The following is a 24,271-nucleotide window of genomic DNA, read 5'->3' on the forward strand; positions in this document are numbered from 1 at the left end:
ATCACTTAAATACTCACAAACAGAATCTTGGTGGAATAAACAGACGTGCCAAATGCTTCAGGTGCTGTCTTTATGAGTGAGAAAGTTGCAGGCCAGGTATCAGGCCAGGCATGGTGTGTGTGTGTATGTGTGTGTGTGTGTCTGTGTGTGTGTGTGTGTGAGACACTGTATGTGTGCATTTATAGTGGTCTTGAGCCACTAAGGACTATAGAGAGTTAGAAATCAGACTCTAGAGATCCATGTTATGTAAGGGAAGGAGAGAGCCAGTTGCATATAAGAAGTTCTTAACAAAAGCAATATGACCCAAGTTTGCCCCAATAGGACCATAACCTGGTGGGGAGGGGGCTGCTGAGACTGCCCTGAGGTTGGTCTCCGTTTAGGAAGTTGATGTAGTGAAAACCTCTAATGAAATCATAGCTTGAGAAGGCTCACCAAGCCATCAAGTCTAACTGTTGGCCTCTGTACAACCCATGTAAATTTCCCAGAGCAGCTGTTGGGATCCATTTCTCAGGTCAGCCCAAGGAAAGGCTGGTCACCTCCACTGGCTAGCAAGAAAGCCACCACAAATCCAAGTCCTCTCACACCAACTGAATCTCCAGTCCATCCCCCAGAAAGACGTAAAAGTTCTATCACCATTCTCTAAATGACCTAGTATTCCCGGCCATTCCACTAAATCACCTCCGATCTTGCTTTTCACTGTGATATCCTTTGCCCCTCTCTGTCTCTTGCCTTATCTGTCATTTTCTTTCTAACTACACATCTCAATTCAGAAGCCCAGTGTCATTTATGAGGCTCATTGTGTTATACAGAAAATGGCTCTCATCATTTCATGGTGCTTAGCAGTGCATGACTAAAATGTGTGCCCACTGGGCAGTGAAGGATTTTGTGAATAAAAGGGAATCACCAGGCAAGTTAATATTCTTTGCAAATCTGAAGAATTCCTTCCTTGGCCTAGATTGGGTCTTCCACGACAAGACAAAACAACAAACCAGAAAATAGCAAGGTAATCCCATTTGCATAAAGAGCTATTGTGGAGATGAGCCTGGTGTTATTATTCGAGAATGTTTTGCTGTGACATTAATGTTATGAATGCCATTCACAAAACACAAAAAAATCATGCAGCAGTTATTAATGAAGAGGGATGCCATTTTTCATCTTAATCAATTTCACCACTGTGAGAATTGTCTAACCCTTTCATGTGTTGTTCACAGAAATGTAACCTGGAATAGCTTAGCTATCCCAGATACGCACTGCTCGCCAGAGCTAGAAGAAGGCTACCAGTGTCCCCCCGGATTTAAGTGCATGGACCTGGAAGACCTGGGACTTAGCAGGCAAGAGCTGGGCTACAGTGGCTTTAATGAGATAGGTCTGTCTGACTGGTAAAGCACGTTTTCAGTTTCTATTTTGCAATGTTCGTAAAATGGAGCATTTCGTTGTATAATTGATATTTCTTATTAAGGCTGATGATAGTAGTTAAGAAACACAGATGCAAATTTTAACTGTATGTCTATACTGCTTTTATTCCATCTCAGTCTATAATATGCAGTGGATTCCCATGTGATTTTAGCAGTGTCTGCGCAGAGTTAAATCTCTCTCCCTTTAAACCATCCTGATTCCTAGTTACAGCACATCAAAGTGTTGAGCAAGGTTGAGGGGTGTTAATTCAATGACAAACAAGACATGGTTTTTGCTACACGGTTCCCCATAGTGTCCTGTGAGGTGAGGTGAGTCTTTAGTCACTCAGACGCCAGGCACTGATGAGCAGTGAGAGCTGAAAAACAATCCTGAAACAACACAGTTAATGAAAGAGTTAATGAATATGCATCAGCTTTATAACAGACGTATGAGAAATGAAGGTATGGGGTATGAAGTACGCAGGCGTACATGCCTAGTCATGGCTCGTCATGGTGAGTGCCAAAATGTGCCACTGCACACGGTCATGAAGGAACACAGCCCCTGCCATGAAGTTGCTGTCATTGCATTTGTTACCATTTTATGCAAGTTACACATATCTCATTATTAAAGCAAACACTATGGACGTCTAAACAGTTACTTTATGGCTTGAAATTTGTCTTGGTCTGCTCAGGCTGCCATAATAAAGTATTGTAGACTGGGTGGCAGAATAATGTTAATTTGTGTCTCAGCATTTTGGAGCCTGTATGCCTGAGACTGGGGTGCTGGCATGGCTGGATTCTGGTGAGGACACTTTCAGTAGCTTACAGATGGCAGCTGTACCATTACAGGGTCGGGAGGGAGAAGGGCGAAAGAGCATGCTCTCTCCCACCTCTTCTTGTAAGAGGACTCACCCCATCATCCTGAGGGTATCTCAACCTAATTGTTCCACAAAGGCCCGGACCCCTAATACCACCATGGCGGGGGGTCAGCATTTCACCATAAGAATTGGGAAGAGGGGGCACACAAATATTCAGTCCGTCAGAGAACTCTTGCAACACCATGTTTAAAAAGTTAAATTTTCTTAAATTTTCAAGGCCCAGGCACATTTAAGAAAGTTCTAGGTGCTTGTACCCAGGGCCTAAGGAAAAGTCTCTCAGTGTCTATTAGGGTGGTGCTTGCACACCTGTAGAACCAGCTCTGTTTCCTGATTTGTGATGTTTCACATCAGTGGGCCGTGGGCCATGAAGGGAAAACTCTGACTCTAGCTACAGTTTATTTGCACTTTTATCTCCCAAGGATTTAAGCTCTTTGAAAATAGGAAACTCTCTTTTCATCTCTAGGTCTCCAGGGCCTTGCAAAATGCCTGATTCCTAGGGAGTCTTCTATGAATATTTACAATTGGACTGAACTGTTTGCATTAGAAGATGGAGCCATAATAGGAAATTAAGTTGTTTTCTTGGTGTGTTTTCCCCCTGCTTTGTTTGTTTTTGTTGGCAGTGTTCAGTATTTCTCATAACTTCCTCTTCTGAACAAGCTTAATTTGGTCTATTTGCTTCTTTCTCTCAAATGATGATTAAATTCATCACTGTGGTGTGACTAACACTGAGATCATGAAATGTTGACTTTGTGCTAAAATCAGCATTTTTTAAACTGGTCACTATAGTTTGAAATGAGAAACTACTTACTAATATCATTTATCTATGTAGCCACATCCTAGAGCATTTTAGAACATTGTTTTTTAAGTTTTTAATGGAGTGTTTGCTCAGAAAATTAGGAAGCAATGATCTTATTAGGCTCATGTGATCATCTCTTTCTTCAAGCAGTAGGATTTAAAATATAATTAGGTGCTTAATTGTGCATATAAATTTGGGCATTGTACTATATAGATGCATATATGTAAGTAATCATGATTAATTGTAAAGACGCACACTTCCTTTTTTTACTAATTAAATTATCATGTGATACATTAAATTTCAGCTCATTTATAAAATTTAATTTATAAGTAGTTAGATGTCTCATTAAAATTTAATATTGATATTGAGAGACTTGGTTTTAAATATATATTAAAAGTCAGAGTCATTAAGTAGAAAAATTGCAGTCGCTACTATCAGATTGCACCTTAAAATCACCCAGACATCAAGGAGACTGAGAAACAAAAGTGACAATTCCCGTACTTATAATTCTATAAGCCCCATAACTACGAAACATACTTCAGAGCACAAGTGTCTAACAGAAAACTTCCTGACAGATTTCTGGCTTCTGAGGAGCTCAGACAGAGCCAGCAGAACGCCAGTGAAACTAACCAACAATCCTCGAGGAGCAGAAGAGTCCCTTATTGAATCCCTGTGGGTGCTTGCTGGGACTCCGCAGGGCGTCTCTGGTCTGTGCGGTGAAGTTAATATACTAGAGACGCATGCTGGGTTTCAGTAATGAACACCTGAAACTTACATCATGCTATAATGCAATGAAAAAAAGTCAAATAAATGAAAATGAAAAAAAAAAAAAAACAACAGATAAACACAAAACAAAGTGGAGCCTCTCACTCCTCAGGCAGGGAGGGGAGAGAAGATAATTGGCTGTCGGAAGTGAGGGGCCGGTGACTGATCCATGCTGGCCGGAATGAGGGACAGCCCGGAGTTCACGGGTGACCTAGATGGAGAGCTGTTTTAGGCACCCAATTCCCAAGCACCACTCACCGGCCAATTCAATTAACACCTGAGAGTGACCAAGGCCCAGGTGACTCTCTGCATAGACAGCTGTGGGTCCCTGGGCAGAAGCTACACACACCTCACTTCGCTCTACACACACTTCACTTTGCTCTACACACACACACACACACACACACTTGAAAAAACCTTCATTTCTGCCCCCAATATCATCTCACCTTCTCTTCCATGAGGGACACGTAGATTCTCTAAACATTGATGTCAAAGGTGAGAAATAGTCAACACATATAAGCAGGCGTTGTAAAACGGTGTTTTCAGTACACTGGAAGCTGAAGAAATATCAGTGTCATTGAACTGGCAACTTCCTTGCTGTGATCTTCCAGATGACTGCAAGAAGTTGGCTCAGGTGATGGGTCAAAAGATATTCAGGTGGGAATTTGAATCCTCCCTTCATTGTACAGACAAGTTAAAAACAAGCGCCACTCATTATTGTAAGTAAAGAATTGGGGAAATCATCTATTATAGATGATCCACATAATATTAACACCATGTATAATTGAAGAGCATGCATTAGTTATTTTCTGATGTCCAGATTACATGTTGATTTGATATAACAACCCCACGCGTGTCATCCAGTGATTAAATGCATCCAGGAAAGTCACTTAGAAACTAAATCGACATCAGGCTTTCCCCCACACACACACACTATTATTTTTTAGAATCATAAGAATAAAAGACAAAAGTCCAGTTTTTAAAAAAAAAATTAGAATAACCTCAAACTGATTGAAACAATTTATATATGAGAAATGAAGCCCAAAAGCAAGGTTAAAAACTGTAAACAGGACATTTTGAAAATAACCAACACATGCTCTTAAATTACACATGGTGTTAATATTATGTGGCTCATCTATAATAGATTATTTTCCCAAATCTTTACTTACAATAATCAAAGATAAAGTCAGGAAGTGACAAACACTATGTTCTCACAGTGACTCATTGTCCAAGGCAGTCTTTATTATTGCAATTACTGTCATTACTTGTGACCACCACTGCTATCTGTTCTCAATTGCTTATTACATATCTGGCACCAGGCAAAAGGTTTTCCATCCATTGTGTTTATAATCCTCAAACTAAACTCGCCAGGTAGCATTAGCCCAAAGTGTAAGTGAGGCATGTGCAAGGACTGACTCTCCCAAAGTCAGGTGCGGGGCCACCGTCAGGACAAGACCTGCTGTCCCGTGTGCTGGTACCAGTGCCTTGCTCTTTGGCTCCAAACTCTGCATTAGCTGGGAGGTGGGAGCATCCCTGTTCCTGGAGGAGACATGTCCTCCACTATAATAATCGCTCTCTGTCTGCCTCCTCCTGTCCTGAATTCTGCAGGAAAGAGCCGTGAGCATGAGGGAGTCTGTTGGCCACGGCAAACTGACGCCCCTTCAGGCTGGTCTCTGGCTTCACTGTAGCCCCGCCCATGATGTGAATGAGAGTTGGTGCGTCACGTATAGGACTGTAGGGCAGAATCTACCTGGAAAAAGAATATATCTGGGAGGCAGCGCATTTTATAAGAGAATTTACTGGGCTACTGATATTTGGGCAAGGACTAGTGGCAATGGCAGCAAAGATATATAGACCAAGGATGTGGGAGAGAACATTGAAAGCAAGAAAAAAATAAATAAGGTATTTGTTGTATCCTAGTCAAGTTCACACTTACTTGAACTAAATTAGAAATTCACTGTGGTAATTGTGTTTATTCTATGTGATTTATAACTACTTGCATTAATTTCTCTGGTGTATTTGATTTTTCTTCCTCTCTCCCTGGATAGATGAGTGTATAAACTTGCTTTCTAAATACTACAAACAAACCAACAATTTTATTTTATTTTATTACAAGTGATTTTCAAAACGCATATTAGGTTAATTGCTTTCTTATACATGCGACATAAAGACATTAGTCCATTAATGGAATTATAAAGCAGTAGGTAGTAAACCATGAGTCAGCAGTGTCACAAATGTTAAAATATGGCTCCTTGTGTAAATTTAAAGTCACAACATAAGATTTGTAAATTTTCGTTTAGCAGTGTCAAATTAATAAGCAATTTAAAGCAGAGAGGACTTCAGCCTGCTAGGTTCTCAATCATTACTCCCCCATCACTTTTTAAGGAGGTTATTGTGAGTAGTGAAATTTGGAACTGGCATTTTTTTCCAAGGGAAAAATATATCCTACCTATTACTCTTTTTTTTTAAGATTTATTTATTTATGCATACAGAACTGGGGTACAGAGGTGCAGGGGCAGTGAGAGGATTCACCAGACACAGAGTGGGGAGCAGAACAGACTGACGAAGCCCACTGCTGAGGGGAGCAGCGGGCGGGCCAGGAGAGGTCTGCGGTACCCTTGGGTCAGCTCTGGGGAGAGGTGGGAGGGGGAGGGGGGTCGAACTTGCACTGAAGCTGCGGCCAGCTCTCAGTGCTGCATTCTAACCCATTGCGCCACCAGGGAGCACCTCTAGCTATTACTTTTGTGGCATTTGGCCCCCAGGTTTTGGGTACTGTTGCCTACGAGATAGAGACTCAGCTCTGTGTGAATCATGAGCAGTTTTACTACATATTGATGAGAAATAACATCAGTGATTACTTTCATCACTGTGGTGTTCTGTGATTCCAGTCACTCCCGTACCTTCCTGCGGAGGGATTGACAATGAATCCGCCTACGTGGGGCTTTTGTTTCAGTTTTAATAGAAGATTTGCTTTGCATGAAAATTTCTCCAAGGTTATTTATTTTTCCTGTTAGTATTCTATTATCTTTTAAAATTTGCTCTCTTATTACATATGATATTGAATATGGATGTCCAATACAATGAAAGAAAATTACTTTTATTCAAATCATAGTAGAATATAAATTAAACTTGGTTGATGACACTACTATTGATTGATCAGTTTTAAATCCTGTTAAGCCGTATTTCATGCCGCTATGTGCTATCAGATGAAAAATTTACAAGTGAATAGAAGATTATTGCATCTCCACAGCTATGATTTATTGCAGAACGTACACTTTATTGCAGTTGCAGAAAAGCCACAGCAAAGACTAATTTGTAACTGAGATTTATACTACTTGGTGGGAAAGCACCAAATGCTTGTTTTCCCCACATTCGTCTTTGTGTTTAGCATCACCCCTGGAATTACTTATTGATTTTTATGGAAATACACAGACCAGAGAAGTAAGAGAGTGCTTGCTTTCAACTGTGATGATTCTGCACTTACCCTCTGAAGGAATTTCTTTATCATGAGACCAGAAAAACCTGACATAGTTTTGCTAAACAGAGGATGAGATCATGAACGTTCCAAAAGAGGAACAGCTGGCAAAGTGTTAGCCAGAAACCGGGCTGGTCACAAGGCCCCTGGGCCCATGCTGAACATGCGGTGAATCGGGAGCCAAGTTTGCAGGTGTCACTGGCCTCTCAGACGCGGTCACCGGCTTACTTACTTACTTATTAACAGACAAGCAGATGTTACCTGATATTAGTAAGAAAGGGGTTTGAAAAATAGAAATTGTAGCCATGATTTTTAAAAGAGGGTCCCACTTTCTGGGGGCATGTGCTCAGGGGGCCTGTTGATGGGTAGCCGAAGGAGTTGCTAGAGTACTTTTTCATGAACAACAAAAGAAAATCTCAGAAGGGGACTGAAGAAGGCAAGGAGGGACAGCTTTTGGTGCTATTATATAATAGAAGACAATAGTTTTCAAAAATGTATTTCCAAGAAATTAGCATGTTTATAGTTATAGCTTAAGTATTTGTAGAGTTTAAATATAGTTAATAATAAACATAAATTTCAAAGTAATATGAGATCAGTGAAACAGTAATAAATTCTGCCATACGTAATCCCCTCCCTTCTCCCCTCCTCATCACTCTCCTAGTATTACATCAAATATTTTCAGTTTCCCATCTGATAGACATTGAAGTGATCGCCTGCCCTGGAGGTGACCCCATGGCGCGGCAGACCTCTCCTGACCCGCCCGCTGCTCCCCTCAGCAGTGTACTTCGTCGATCTGCCTATTCTGCTCCCCATTCTGTCTCTGATGAAGCCTCTCACCACCCCTGAGCCTCTGGCCTGCACCCCAGTTCTGTATGCACAAATAAAGAAATCTTTAAAAAAAATAAAATAAAATAGGATGACTTCACAAATCAATGTTCGCTGGACATTTTATAATGAAATTTAAATAAAATCAAAAACAACTCTAACTTTTAAGTTCATTGTTCACTTGAAATGAAGTAACTTCCACGTTAGGCCAGACAGTCACGTGTAACAAATATGAGCAAGCTGTATTGCTAGTGAAGGGACTTTTTCCTTTGGTCCTGGCAGTCAGAGGGGCATAATTTCCTTGGCAGTCCATAAAGTTAATTTTATCAGCTCATTAGGTCACACCAAAAGGAATCCTGGTGATGCAAGGGATTAAGTCCCAGCACTATGAAGCTACCTGCAGCCACTGCAGCACAAGTTTGATAACTGGCCTGGGGGGTGACCCACAGGGCACAGCAGACCTGTCCTGTCTCACCTGCTGCTCCCCTCAGCAGTGTGGTTCAGTAGATCCCCTGTTTTGTTCCCCACTCTTCCTCTCACACCTCTGGCTACACCAAAGCTCTGTATGCATAAATACATTTTTATTATTTTTTTAAGAGTTATTGTGCATACAGAATTGGGACACAAGCCAGAGGTGCTAGGGCAGTGAGAGGCTTCACCAGAGACAGAGTGGGGGGCAGAACAGGCAGATCGACTGCAATACACCGCTGAGGGGAGCAGCGGGGAGACAGGAAGTGTTTGCCATGCCATGTGGGTCACCTCTCTGTCTGGGGATCAAACTTGTGCCAGAGTGGCTGCCAATAGTTTTGAGGTGCTGAGCTTTAAGCCATTGTACCACCAGGGAGGGCCCAATAAATAAATCTTTGTTTTTAAAGATTTATTTGTTTATGCATACAGAATTGGGGTACAGATCAGAGGTGAAGGGGCAGTGAGAGGATTCACCAGAGAAACGGTGGGGAGCAGAATAGGCCGACTGACAAGTACACTGCTGAGGGGAGCAGCAGGCGGGCCAGGAGGGGTCTGCAGTGCCAGGTGGGTCAGCACTGGGCCGGGGATCGAACTCATGCTGAAATGGCTTTAGCTTCTTAGTGCTGTGCTTTAACCCATTCTGCCATCAAGGAGGGGCTCCCCCAATAAATAAATCTTAAAAAAAAAAAAAGGAGGAATCGTGTCACTTAGGAAAACCCTACCAGCTTTTCCTCCTGCCCAGGGAAAGCTGACCCTTGGCTCTCCTGGGGCAGCTTCTTCTAATATCTGAACTCTGCTCAGTAAACGGTGCCTGCAGGTATAGTGCCTCCTCCTGTGAAAACAAAGCTCTCAGGCTGAAAGGTATTCCTGACCTATGCCTTGGGGGGTGAAAAACACGTGGTACCTCCTCTGACCATCGGGTCTATGTACGGCTAATTTACTCTCTCTGTTGATCCCTTCGTGTGGATGGGTGGGCATGAGTGAAAAGGATGAAGGAAGGGAGTTTCCAAGTGAGCTTAGGCTAACAAATTAACCCAAAGTCTTATTTCTTAAAATAGTTTCAGGATTTTCATATAATGAAGTGGTTTTCATTGGGTGTGATTGCATGTCTGTTTTATATTCAAAAAATAGGTTTTATGCGTTTTCAGCAATCATCCTTAAAACTTTGTGGAGGTCTGCATTTACAGTAGCTTTAATCTTCATAGAGATCCCTCTTCAGTGTTGCTATTTTTATTCCTTTATTTGCTGCTGAATTATTATGCCAGCCTCCGTGCAGTCTGGTAAGACAGTGCCTTTGTAGTTGCTTTGTGTAAGGATAAAACAAAATAGAGTGAGAACTGACTGTAAATAAGCATTGGAAGTTATTAAGCACTGAGAATAATTTTGATGGGTTAAGATTTAGGCTTCTTAATCTTCTTAATATTAATTGCAGCAAATATTCAAATGCATTCACCCTTCATATTAGTGCAGTAGCAAATGAACAAAAATAATTAACTTTACAAAACCTAATCACAATTACTAGATATAAAGTAAATAGGTTTACCTAGGCAAGTCTTACTCTCATGTGTCAAATGAAAAAAAAAAATTCTGTATTTGAGCAGAGCGCTACATTATTTTATTTAAAAAAAAAAGTGGTGATACAAACCTTGGCACAAATTAAAGTTGAAATAAAGGAGCCTTCAGTATGTGAAAAACAAGATGCACAGATTTAGAGATCTAATTGCCTTTGTTACACAAAGGATTCACAAATCTGCCAGCATTCACCTAGATAGAGACAAGGTTATTAGCAAAAGAAGACAATTTCAGATAAAGCTGTCCTCCTCAGGTGCAAGTCGGACCCTCATCATACAGGTGACCCCACTGGTGCCAAGGGAGAAATGCCTGTTTGGTTTGGGATTGCACTTTTGGGAGAACTTGAAACTGCAGTGAGGGAGGGTCTCTGTGCAGTCTGGGTGCTGACCCAGCATGACGGAAGCCATCTGGGGGCTGTTCTCTCTGTGCATTCACACATGGAAAAGCTAGTGGGTTGCCAGCTCTCCTGTGTCAGGAATGTCACCTGACAGGCACAGCAGAGCAAAGTGTGACGGGTTAGCCCCACCGTCTTCTGGGATGGACGCAGGGGTTAAGGCAGAAAAACAGCTCATAGGGCAGGGTCTGGGCTTAGCTTCACTTGTCCTCTTAGTGTCTCAGTCCATGGCTGTGGTCCACAGTATTCTGTGACAGTCTACGTCCAGATAAGAGAAGGGCTCGTTTTCTAAGGCTAGAGGTTTTCATAGGTTGTGAATTCTAACCAATAATTGAACTGTTATGTCTTAGGTGGGTAACATTTACATAGGAGACTTTGTTTACTACTCCTTCAATTAAATTAGTACTTTGATATGCTAACTTTAATTTTGGGGGTTTTCCCTAGTTTTGTTAAGACATAATAGATATTTAACTTTCTGTAAGTTTAAGGTGTAGAGCACGAAGACTTGACATGTTTATAGTTTAGTGATGATCACATAGGCTACTGACTTGTAGGTATTATTTCTTAAATTATCCACCTGAAATAATCATCATGCATTAAGGAAATACAGTATTAAAAATGAATTTTGTGGCCCTCCCTGGTGGCGCAGCGGGTTGAAGCGCAGCACTGAGAAGCTAAAGCCGCTTCCGCATGAGTTCGATCCCCACCTGCCCCGGAGGTGACCCAAATGGCGCGGCAGACCTCTCCTGACCCGCCCGCTGCTCCCCTCAGCAGTGTACTTCGTCGATCTGCCTATTCTGCTCCCCACTCTGTCTCTGGTGAAGCCTCTCGCCGCCCCTGAGCCTCTGGCCTGTACCCCAGTTCTGTATGCACAAATAAATAAATCTTTAAAAAAAATGAATTTTGTAACAAAAATAATGAACAACCATATACCAGAGATATTTTGTGGGGGTGGAGTGGGGAATGGGATCAAAAACGGGGGGGAGGGGGAAAGGGAGGGAAATGCACGGGACTATGGTGGTGGCACATGGGTGATTTGGTGATGGGAAACCCGCGGGGATTACTATCGAGGTGGAAAAAAAAATGTGCAAAATGATGTAAAAATAAACTTTTGTAATAATTTAAAAAAATAAAAATAAAAATGAATTTTGAAATAGATGGAACAAGAACAGGGACTATTTGTCCTTCTGCTGAATTCGTTAAGTCACATTGCATTGTTTTTTGGAGTATTGAATACAGATTATTCTCTTTCCTTTGTAATTTATTTGCCAAATATTGACAATGCAGACATATTTACTCCAGTTAAGACAAATGATGGAGATCTGTAATTATGATCTATTGAGGCCTTTTCATCTGCTAAGAAAATTGGCAATTTTCTTATTTATAATTCTCTATGTAGTGCCTACTATTCTGTCAGCTGACTGGTGTTTGGTAGATAGATTAATTAATAGTAAACTATCATATAACAAGTAGAAATTTATGAAATGAAATCGAAATATTATTGAGTTACAAGAAATTGTTAAAGATGGCAAAGCATGATTGTTTTAAAAACAAGCATTTTCTTGGAATACATTTTTAGAATTTTTAAGATTCATTCAACAAAACAGACTTACCTTTTAACATGTACTTAAAGATCTTGCAATTATTTTCAATATTGTAGATGGTCCTATATTTATTATTTATATATATATCACAAATCACAGAAACTAGGAATGAAACAAACTATATCAAATTATCAATTCCAGGCTTCTGCTGATATATACTAGACTTTAAATAAAAGGCACATCTCTTATAAAACAGATGATTTCTTTGATAATCTATTTACATAAACTGAATTAATGGGCTGAAATATTTTTTAAATCACGTTCCTCTTTGGGGATTACTAGAAACCCATACTTCAAAATAGAGAATTTGTACTGGTGCCCATGAAGTCAGCACTTGCCAAGTATATTGCATATTTTAAATGTATGTCAGACTTTGTCAGATAAGTTAAGCACTATCCTTCCTGTTTTTATCGTCTGCATTATTTTGCTTTACATAATGTTTATTTGCATATTGTCATTTGATCTGTACACTCTGGCAAATTGCAGGATAGAATTATAAAGCTCTTCATGTAGCTTTTCCTCTATGTCACATGTTGTATCCCCTCAAATACATACACACACACACATACTTGATGAAACAAGACCGCGTTAATGGATATCAACACCATGCCATTTAAAAGATAAATTCACTGGGGAAAAAATGCATTGCCCCCATAGTGAATTAGAACCTGTGAATGGATATTGTATTTCTTTCTGTGTGTTTGACTTGTAAAGTGAAGAGCTTCTATAAACACTTAGTAATAAAGAGTATATCTCACAATTCACATTTCTTGAATAAAACAAGTCAATGGCCTAAGGAAAAAAATAATTTTAAAAATGTGTAAATCAGCAAGGTCTTTTTTTTTTTTTTTGATGACATAGTTCAATGTTGGTTACTTTTTCCAGCATCTCCATGATCACACAAGTTTTGAACTGTGTCCTTTCCTACATTAAACTCCTCTACACTTGGTGTGTACAGAGAAAGTCCACAATGTGTTCCTTTATAGGCATGTTTGTTTCATATAGTTTAGCAGATATAGTGCTTTCACTCTAGCCTACATTTTATCCCATCATTTATAGTCTGTGACATCTTTTTCTTCATAAATGTGTTACAGACATCAGATAATTCCATGTGCTTGCATGAATCTCCTTGTCCCCAGAGTGAATGGTTCTCTGGAACAGATATCTGGACATATAAGGGCCAGCTATGCACATTTTTACTTTCATGTTTGAATCACTCTTGAACTCCACTAGCATTGCCTGTGTATCTGTGGCCTGTTCAATACTTGATGTCATCTACCTTTCAAATTGACAAGTAAATAGGCATGAAAAGGAATTTCTGTAGCTTTCTGATAACTAGAGAGGGTTTTAACTAGGTTTAGCATCTTCTCATGTGTTCATTGGACAATGAGATTTTTCCTTCTGTGGGTTGTCAGTTCAGGAACTTTGCCTATTTTTCTCTTGGATTGCCTGTCTTGTTCTTATACATGTTCTGGATACTTGATTTTGCCTGTTACTTGTTTTCAAGTGGCAGTATCTTAGAATTAATGAAAGTGTAAAGTGCAAGAATCCTAGAACTCAGGAATGTACCTGGAATTCTAAGCCGAAGCCAAGTTCTGGTAGTTGGCTTTGGGGGAGATAAAGAGGGGGTGAGCAGTGTGATGGGTCAAGGACTAGTTCCAAATGGCAACACAGAGTCAGGGGTGACTTTGTCACGAGATGGGCACCAAAAGATAACCTTGTCACCTTTATCACAGTGAAGAAGTGCTTCTGTAGCAGAGAAATCTAATGATCCTCTCTTCCAGCCCTGGGGAAGTATTGTCATGGTAGAAAGAAGTGACAAGGCATTGTATTAAGAGGGTGTCAGAATCAAATAACAGGAGGCATTAATGTAGCAGGAGAGGCAGAGCTGACAGCTGTCTCCATTCAGGAATAAAAACCGAAAATCATAGTGGGTAGGCCCATTCGGGGCATCTGTCAGGACCAGCCTGGTAAAGCAGAGCAGTCAAGAGCTAAGCACCTTCGAGAAAGACTCCAGGAAGCCGAGAGACCAGTAATGGGCCGTGCCTCTCAATCAGGGCCTTCAAAGGCCCCGAACACCCTCTAATGGGATACAAAAATAGAGCTTTTCTTCCCCCACCCTAATATTCGCCTAAAAAAAAAAAAACTTATGGCTCTGGAAATAATAGCACACAGCAAGAACTCTACTTTGTGGCATTATTGAGCATTTCAAGTGTCTAAAAGGTACAAAGTGGAAACTCAAATGACTTCAGTGTGGAAAATGCCTCCGAACTGGTGATTTTATTTTTAAAACAGAAATGTGTGTGTATGTGTTTGTGTGTGGCGGGGGGATGGGGGAGGTGGAGAACCTAGCATCTGTTTTCATTAAGATATGGAAAACTCATCATTTGCTCAATTTTGATTAATTTTGGGTGACACTGGAGGGAACTAGGGAAGTCTTGTGAAATTCCTCCCGGCTGAGAACTTGTCACACATGCAAGCAAGACTAGCTTTGTCCTGGTGGCGTTTCTGGAGGCGCATTTCTTGAGCTGAACAACTTAATGGGTATTCAGCACGAACAGGCAGAAAAAGCTGGAAAATAGATCCTATTGAGACGCCAAGAAATGTGCTCATGACACGAGAATGGGGAATGAGATGGGCAGACAGAGCAGGAGCCAGGGATCCAGTGAGGACCATGGGGGCCAGGAGGGAAAACGTGGCACCAGCCTCCAGTGTCCGTGAAGGGGTCCAGTGTGCCTGGCCATGCTGGGAACACCAGCGGGGTGTCCTTGGTTCACCTCACTTCTGACTCGCCACCAGGACAGAGCACTCAGTGTGGCAGGAGAAGGCCTGCGTCCCCCAGGAGGCCAGTGAGAAGCCCAGAACCTGTATTTCTGTGCAGCTGGCTCTGGATCAGATGTCTCTAGCACCCCCTGCCCCCCATTAGATTTGAGTAACTTGCTAGAATGAGTTCACAGAATTCAGAGAAACTCGGCCTATAAAATCACCTATTCATTATGAAAGGTTGTTCATTCAGAAACAGCCAGATGGGAGAGATGTCCAGGGCAAGGTCTGGGGGTATGGGGGAGCTGCACTTCTGGGGCTCTACTCTTCCCTGGGCAGCTTGTGCTGGCCACCCTCAGCTCCTGGACCCTCCTCTGGGGCTTCTGGGGCTTCCTTTCAGGCATGCCTGATGGCACTGGTAATTGGTAACAGCCTTCTCCTCTGGGTAGGACGGGGGTGGGGCTGGAAGTTCCAGCCGTTCACCCCATGTTTGGGCTTTGGTAATGGGCCCCCATTCCTTCCTGCTCCATGTCACCTCTTTAAAATAATAGAACACACTCGATCACTTTCAATATTTAGGTCCTGGTGGTGAGGTTCACTGAAAGGCGGACGAGAAAGGCCCAAGTGCCAGGACAGGAATTCTCCCCAGACTCGCGCCTCCCCCTCCCCCCACCCCCCACCCCCGCGCCTCCCCGCCCCCCACTCTGGGCTGCAGCTCCGACTGTGTGGACCTGAGGCCCCCAGCCTCCACTAAGCACATCCGTTTCCCCACGCCTCGGTGTCGTGAGGGGCTTATGATGGTTTTTCCTGCCCGGTTGCTCGGGGTTCCGTAGCACAGAGACAGGTTTCCATTCTTTTGGGTCGTGCATCAATTTTGATGACATCCCGTTCGTCAGAACACTTCTGCCCAGTGTCACATTCATCCTACAGATAGACTTAAAATATATCCGTGGCGTCATGCTGCAGCTGTGTTGGGTGCATGGGCTCCCCACGAAGTCCCCACCCCACCTCCGGGCACCATCACCATAGTCCCTGTGCTCTGCCCACTGTCCTGGGCCTTCTCCAGGAAGTCTGTGATCCTGAGTTGCCTGACGATTTTGGTTTTTACTTTATTATAGTTACTTTTTTTTTTTTTTTTAAGTACACTTTAGGTTTGCTTTTTAGCGATCTTACTGGTAAGTTACTGGAAACACTCCTGCTTTCTTGGGCAGCTCTGTCCTCTGGATTTCCTTAGATGCGTATAGTCCTTGCTTCTCTATCCCATCAAGGGTGAAAGAGACTTGGATTTAATTGTAGTTTTCTGCTCAAGAGCCAAATCATCTTTAAAAGCCGATGTCAGCTAGATGCCCCTAGCTGGGACTGCTAGGCGCGTCTTCAGATAGAGTTCCCTGGCAGACTTGTGAACAGTGTTCTCCATACAACAAAGCAAGGAACACCCACTCAAGGCGTCATCCTAGAATAATTAATGTTCCAGTGTATGTCAGATAATGAGTGGGGAAGTATTTTAGCTTTCTTGTTTTAAAGAACTGTATAATTCACACATGTCTACAGGAATAAAAGTTTGTATCTTTCATGTAAGTTATGTCAGCATAACACTAAAACTCTGGTTAGCCCACCAACCAGCTTAGAGAAAAGCCTTCATGGGTGCTGACGTTCCTTGGGTGGCCCTGACCCTTGAGGAGGTAACTGCTCCAGGGAAGGCCCAGAGAAGTGGGAAAGGAAGAAAGGAAAGTCCATGTTTCAAGGATCACACAACCAGAAAACTAAAGGGCAAATGCCTGGTGCGTTGGGTTGTCCTGGGGGCGCTTGAGCCATAGGGGAGAGTGGAATCAACCTCTGATCGAGGAGGGCAGCTACATAGTCAGTTGCTGGCCACCGGACTATTTGGACACTTAGGAGCCAAGGTCAACAGTGTCCCCATGGAGTAGCCGAGCTTTCTGGAAAATGGCCCTTCTAGAAAATGACCCATTGCCACACAACGGTGGACCAAATCCCAATTCTTAATGTCATTGATGTTGTGGTGTCTCCAAAGAATATCTTGTTACTGATCAATATTTCTTACCATCCTCCCATAAAATTATCCTTAGTGCACCTCGACTTATAAAGATTTTCCATACCAAACGCGAACTGTAACAATAATGACTTTTTCTTAAAAGGACTTTTGGTAAAATAAATGGAAATAAACTTAAATCCAAGCTCTCTAAAGGTTCTACTAAACAATTTTCAGCAGAAAGCTCTTTAACCTCCCACCAAATTAAACTTGACTTTGGTGTGATGTACAGGAAGCCCTAGAGGGGAGCCAACAGGAGGAAGTAAGGAGAATGTTAGGTACCTCAGTAAATGTTCCAGGATAACGGCAGCTAGATATTATGTTAATTTACATTAATTATGCTAGGTAGTTATAACAATTTATTTTCAAAATGAAATGCATTTTAGATGTTAAACATGGTAACAATTGCACATTTTCTGCTTAGCATCATAAAATTATTTCTCTGCACGTAGCAGTAACAATTTTTTCTCATAAGTCTAGTCTATGGTAGCCTGTAGGTTGACATTATTTTGAAATTAATGAGAACGAATCTGCTCACCTGGCCCCAACTTCTAGGGCCTTTAGAAAGAGAAACAGTAAACTGAATGTTGTTTTTCTCTCTTGAAATTCATGCAAGAAATGAAAACAAGAATTTTCCAGGGTAGAGTATAAAAGAGTATATTCTTCACAAGAAAGCGTCGTGCTGACAGATGGCTGAAATTTCCATCCAAGAAAAATTTAATGTTTGAACTTAAGCAAATGGAAAGTCTCTTTGCTGGAGCTCATACATTTTCAGAGCTTCCTGGAGCCAGGGGAGACGACTGCGCTTGACAGCAGAGCATACAGGGGTCAGCCTGAGACATCCCCACCGGGCCTGTCCGGTGAGATGAGTGGGCAATGTCAGGATTCTGGGGGACACAGGATAAATCTACCGTCCTTGGAGCTGCTGTGACCGAAGTGTCTCTCAAGGGCTAACATGAAGTGGCTGGTGTCTGCTTAGTGGCCCCTCCCTGGAGTCTGGGTTCTTCAGTTAGATTAAGGGTGACACAGACTTTCAGGGGCACCATAGAGTTTGCTGCATTTGCTCACTAGTATGCTGAATTCTGCCATCATCACCTTCTCTATTGCTGTGTAGGTGAGGGAGAGGAAGGGTCACAGAGGTTTCGATGAAGGAGCACCTTTGAGGAGCATCACTCACTTTACAGAGTGCCTCAGCCTAAGGGTCCTCACCGTCGTGTCCGGTCCACTCCTTGGCATTTCTCGAAGAATCGCCCTGTGTTCCTTGTTGGTATTATTTTCTTGTGTGTACCATGCATGACTCCTTGAAGCTCTGCTCTCGTTCACTCTGGCCCTTCTCATTTGAAGACTTGTGCTTCTCTTTGCAAAACTCCACTTAGGTTTTCCATGGTGACAGCCAGACTTCTGCCCCAGCACCTCCCTCCACCTACCGGGGGAAGTGTGAGTGACTGATAGGTGTGCCCTCAGGTGAGCACAGATCCAGCCAGAGCTTGCGGGTAGCTGCAGGTCACCTTCAAAGCCGAGTTCTGCTCAAAGCCCTAGTGAGGGCTCCCGCTGCTCTCGGACTCAGACCCTGGGGCCACCCCAACGAGTAGATCTGGATTTAAGAAAATGACCTTGATCCGTATAATTTGTATGCAAGGGAAACACTCTTCTGTGCATTCGTTCAAATAGAGAAAATAGGAAACTGAGTGACCCTGGCTGACCCAGTGTGGGCGGTAGAGGGATGAGACGTGCTGGAGTGCACTGGGAGTGGTGTGTTCGCCCGAGACTGGAGGGCTTCCCATGATGGCGCTCACTAGGCTAGCAGGACCAGCACCATCTGCCAGGGAGGGAGCACGTTAGTACATGCCACCTGTTCCTGTGTTCATCCGGCCCCTGCCTCAAATTTCACACACATGTCTATGTTTTGTTTGCTGCTTTCCTGATTCCTGCAGCTAGTGGCTAATGAGATTTTGACAGGTCCCATCCATGAATATCCTGTTACCTGATTCAGTTCTGACTTGATTATCTTTCCGTCATGTTTATTATTTTTCTGTGCAGTCCTTGACCTATATTGTGATCTTATTTTTATTCATTTAACATTCAGCAGTTGTTTACTGAGCATTGAACATGCTGTAGTGAACAAAACAGACAAAAGTCTTTGCCTTCTTGGCACTTGTAAATTCTACAAGAGGAGACAAGAAATGATCAAGATAAATAAATAAAATAGTAGTAGGTGTTAAGGAGAAGAATGGCAGAGGGCAGGGGGTGATGTGAACAGAGGTTCCCATTCAAAAGTCAACCGTGAAGATTTTCTTTGGTGATAATTAAGGAGTCACTCAACTGCCTGGGAGTGAGTGGGCAAGCAGAGGAGTCACCTGGTGCAGTGAGAAGGGTGTGTACCCCATACTCACTTAAAGGAGGAGGCAGTTGTCTTAAGAGAAGCTGGGCAGAGCTAAAAGGAATATAGAGGCAGCTAGATCTCAGAGAGCCTGGCCAGTCAGTGTGATGACCATGGCAGTTGCTAGGAGCATTTTGAGCTGAGGGGCAATGATACAGATGAGACTCTTTCTGCTGGCAGAACTGAGAATGGGTTGAAGAGAAGTAGCAGCAGAAGAGGGAGACCGACCTGCCTGTAATGCACTACCCAGGAAAGAGAACCCAGAGGCACTGTAGTGGTGGAGGGGCGGGAGTCTGACCATATATGATTGTTGAGCTAATGGGGTTTTCTGACAGACTAGCTGTTTCAAGAAGACTGCTTCTCATTTTTTGACATGAGTGATTAGAACGAGTTTCTGTAAACTTCCAAAAGAGCATGGTGAGTTGGAGGAATATGATCCCTTATTTAAGTTTGAGGAATGTGATTACCTTGAAAAGTGCATAGCCGATGGAAATTTCTTTACTTACCTTTTTATTTAAAAGCAGAGAGCTTATCAAATAGTGGGAAATACACATGGTTGTGGTTAGGAAAATATTTCCAACTTTGACTCAACAGTGGGATGATGAGACTCGCTTAATCTTGGTCATGAATACAGTCAACAGTCAACAGTGGCTGAGCTGAGAATATTCCTTAGAAAATCAAGGCATCAGATTTGCAAAAGTTTGGCAATGACATGTGAATTTTACTTCGAGCACACATTATTCTAGAATCCTGCTGAAAGCCATCAAGTGTACCGCTCTGAGAATTCCATGCTAATAGATCAGGTTAGTTGGTGTGCTGAAGTAGTGAGTGTTTTGATCGACAGTGAAGGAAACACACCGTACATTTAATCAAACAAGGCAGTGTCAGATGTATCTCTCAATGTGATGGCCCTCTTCCTGATCATCTATTGTGAATTAAAGTACCTGCAGTGGTTTTCAGAAACACCTTCTGCCCTATTACTAAAAGGTTCATACTACTTTGCCTAGAATAAGGTAACTCAGACCTGTTGACCTTTTCAATATGTGAATGTCTACAGGCATCCCTGGTTGGGTAGTCTAGATTGTGTGTGTGTGTGTGTGTGCACGTGTGGTATTATTTTTAGGACTTTTCTTCTATTTTAACAGTTTGCACGAAAAAATAGCACTTCTTTGGCAAGCTTTTAGAGAACTGCAATGAGATAAAGTATAACTTTTATTCTTAAGAAATAATGTATTTCTTTGTATTGTTGAATCATACCATTAGTCATGAAACCCAAACCCTATACTTAAAAAGTAATAATCTTATGTTTAAAGTGTCTCCTTTGAACATTTCAAAGAATCTTAAGCCAGTCTTCATGTGACGTTAAGTTGTTCATTTTACCTTGTTATTTTAAATCTCTGGTTAGAATTCATTCTTCGGGCTCAGAAAACATGGAGAATATGAATTCCTGTGGTTTATCATAATTATAACAGGACCATGGGAACTGATTTTTGTGAAAAAGAGCTTTTTACAGAAAGCTTCTTTGAACTTTGCGTTGTTTCCCTGGACGATTACCTCTGAACGATTAAGTCAGCTTCTGATATTTGTCGGTGAGCCCGACATGATGGCACGTGCACTTACGGAAGGCAAACCTTCCAGGGACCGCCACCCCCGGCTGGCATCCTGGGAGTTGGGTGTGGAACAGGAGCTGCTCTCCTTGTCAGTGGGATAGTCACTGGACTAAAGGAAACTTATAAGAAAAAAATCTGGGGCCTTCCTGGTGACACAAGGGGTTCAGTCTCAGCACTATGAAGCTGTCCGCAGCTACTGCAGCCTGAGTTTGGTCCCCAAACAGGGAGTGACCCACAGGGCACAGCAGACCTCTCCTGTCTCCCTGCTGCTCTGCTCAGCAGTGGATTTCAGTCCATCTGCATGTTCTGCTCCCGACTCTGTCTCTGGTGACTCCTCTCACACCCACACCTCTAGCCTATGCCCTGGCTCTTGTGTGCATAGATAAAAAAAAGAAAGAAAGAAAAAGAACCTCCAAAATGCAGCAACTCTAGCCCACTATAAGTTGTTTTCTTACTGAAGCCAGAGTCCTGGATGGGGGGTGAACTCTGCCCACTCAAGTCATTGAGAAGTTGAGCCTCTAGGTGGTGCCTTCTGGACCCCACTGCTTACTTGCTGAGTTTGCCTGTGGCCAGTCTCTTCCTAGCTGATGAATGCAAGGAGAGAAATGAGTCCAGGGAAAGGATTTTTGTAGAAGTTGCCCCACTTCAGGGAGAACTTTGTCATAAGACCCCACCTTCTAGCAGGAAATTCCAGAAATTCTCCAGCTGAGAAGCCAGAGAAGGAGGGGCAGATTCTGGAGGGACAGTCAGTCACACCTGCCCAGAACTGAGGCCAAACCCAGTGTCAGCCAGTGATAAATGTCTGCGCCAATCAGTCACTTTTTTGAAGGCCAGACAAATCTAGTCACGGAAATGGTTGCTCTGTTTTCTGTTCTAGTTTTCAGTTGATTTTATGGGTATTGGAACAAGGTGGTAGGAAGGCTGCAGTTTATGCTTCTGAATGACCAGAATAGCCACACACGTCAGTTTTGAATTTATGATGTTCTGATTGATAATGTAGATTATTCTCTAAGTGAAAGCAGTTTCGGCGTTGCTGTATTAGAGGGTTTCGATCTGGAGTTATGGTTAGAATTCAGAGAATATCTAAAAGCATCGCCCTCTACCCCTGTTAGATGATAATCCAGGGGGCGCAAGGGAACAGAGAGAGGGCAGACAACTGCTGTACCCCTCACCCACTCTGCCCCCGGCAGCACTACAAGGAGCCACTGCTAACCAGAGACACAGTGAGGAATTTTCCCCTCCCCACCCACCCTTTCCTTGGGCTAGCCAGTTTAATTTTAAAAGCAGAATTTTTGCTTTCACAAATTATACCAGACAGGAATTTGTACAAATTCCTCAAAACCAAGCCAAGGGAAGTTTCAGAAAGTTCAGACATGCGTGGCAGAGTGGAAAGAACAGAGTGTCTGGCAGCAGATGCAGATGTGGGGGTCACACACTCACTGGGGGACTGGGCAAATGGCTGAGCCTCACGGAGCCCCGGCGCCCCATAAAGGGAGCAGGGACGGGACTGGCCGAAGGTGGAAGGTCGGCTTCTCCCCGCGTCTCCTGGGAAGGCCCAGGCAGCTCCACACCATCGCCCCTCTGGCTTGGTCGCTGTGGTTTCCAGTGGGCTGGCCTAGTGCTGCCCGGCTGTGGTCACTCTGCTGGCCGTCCGGAGGCCTGGCTTCTACCCAGGAGACTCGGGGAGCCAGGCACCCAGGGGACCGAGGCGCAGAGCTGAGCCCTGCTCTGAGGCGTCAGGCCGGTGACAAAGCAGCCGGAGCCAGCCCTGCTGATAGCACCCGTGTCCACAGAGCAGCCCAGGCACCCCTGCCCCCAGCTCCTCACCTGCGAGGGCCTCTCTTCAGAGTCCCCCTTTCATCTCAAGCAGCAGGGAGGACCCCACTTTCTCAAAGGTCAAGAAATCCCAGCAGATCACAGCACTTGAACTTCCCTTCTAGGAAAGTCTGGTGGGAGCAGGAGCTTGAGTAGAAGGCGGGGTTCCACCCACAGCCCTTGCAGGGACAAGACCTCATTCACCGAGCATTACAGCCCCCCAGACCCCAGCTGGGACCTCCCTCAGGGGCAGCAAATGCATCTCCTGCTCCCCTTTGTCACCGGCTCACAGGAGACAGCAGAGGCCAGAGAGAGACGGTGTCTCTCAGCGGTCTGAATAGGATCGTCCCTGCCGTCCAGGAGGCAACGGGGAGGGAAGGAACCGTCCTCGAGGCCAGGAGTGAGCCCAACAGCTTCCTGGAGGCCAGGAGGGCGCTGCCAGCACGGGGCAGATCGAAGCCCGGGCAAGGGGGCGGGGGGAGGACAGGGTCTGAGGCCCCACGTCCAGGCCACACAGCCGGTGCAGCGGGCTCACCACCTGGTGTTCTGTAGACACCTACTGAGGGGAAGACGCGTGGCAGAGACTTGCCCATGCTCAGTTTTAAATTTCTAGCAGTCAGTCAGTGTTTGCTATTCAGCTGTAACTGTTAACTTCGAACGAGATTGTGAGTGACATTAGAGCACGTTCTTGTTTGCAGTTTTTACACCACATTCATGGTAAATTGATGTAATTAAACCTTTCTATGTAAATCATAGAATTTGATATACCAGCACACACAATTAGTTCTCATCGACACCACATGGTATTTGTATCACTGACCTCATTTCTACTGAAAGTTGCATTTGGCTGCGAGTACACAGGTATTTTTTTTTCCTCCCTACTTAGACCTGAATCAGAATCAGATTTTAAATATGCATTTGTAAGCAAAATTCAAATGATTATTTCCACTTTGTTGTTGTTGTTGTTGTTGTTGATCTTATGCTTATTTACTGCTCTGTCAGCTTTGCAGTTTAAAAGGAACGAACATTCTTGCCATGTGGCCAGCCTAGAGTAGACTGACCTTAAAATTGATTCCTACGTTCACAGCTTGAGCTTAGGGCAGAAATGTGATCTCTGTATATACCACAGTATGCAGACAAAAAATTTTCCACATACTTGGTTCTAAATTTTGGATCCTCATGAAATTCTAATGTTATAACTATTCACTCCCTAGAAATTACATGAAATTCCAGCATTTTTGCCTTGAGTTCTTTGCGTGTTCGTTTCCAAATACCTTTTTAAAATGGGTGACAGGCCTAAAGCACTCTAAAAGAAGCCGTGTTTCTGGCATGATACGTTTTTTGGTTTTGGGTTTTTTTTTAAAGATTTATTTATTTGCACATATAGAAGTGGAGTACAGGTCAGAGGCTCAGGGGCGGCGAGAGGCTTCACCAGAGACAGAGCGGGGAGCAGAACAGGCAGATCTACGAAGTACACTGCTG

At 43.3% G+C, this 24,271-nt stretch overlaps 1 protein-coding gene across 1 annotated transcript in view; it reads left to right on the forward strand.

Annotated features, from left to right (window-relative positions):
• The window catches only part of NALCN (sodium leak channel, non selective), a 222,990-nt gene that overhangs the window by 26,631 nt on the left and 172,088 nt on the right, over positions 1 to 24,271 (forward strand). Inside the window, exon 6 of the mRNA XM_004680052.2 lies at positions 1,212 to 1,366. Coding sequence (XP_004680109.1) covers positions 1,212 to 1,366 — 155 coding nt within the window. The remainder of the gene's footprint in view (positions 1 to 1,211; positions 1,367 to 24,271) is intronic.

Source organism: Condylura cristata, unplaced genomic scaffold (genome assembly GCF_000260355.1).
Source record: "Condylura cristata isolate star-nosed mole 26May11 unplaced genomic scaffold, ConCri1.0 scaffold00010, whole genome shotgun sequence".
In the NCBI taxonomy this organism is placed as follows: Eukaryota; Metazoa; Chordata; class Mammalia; order Eulipotyphla; family Talpidae; genus Condylura; species Condylura cristata.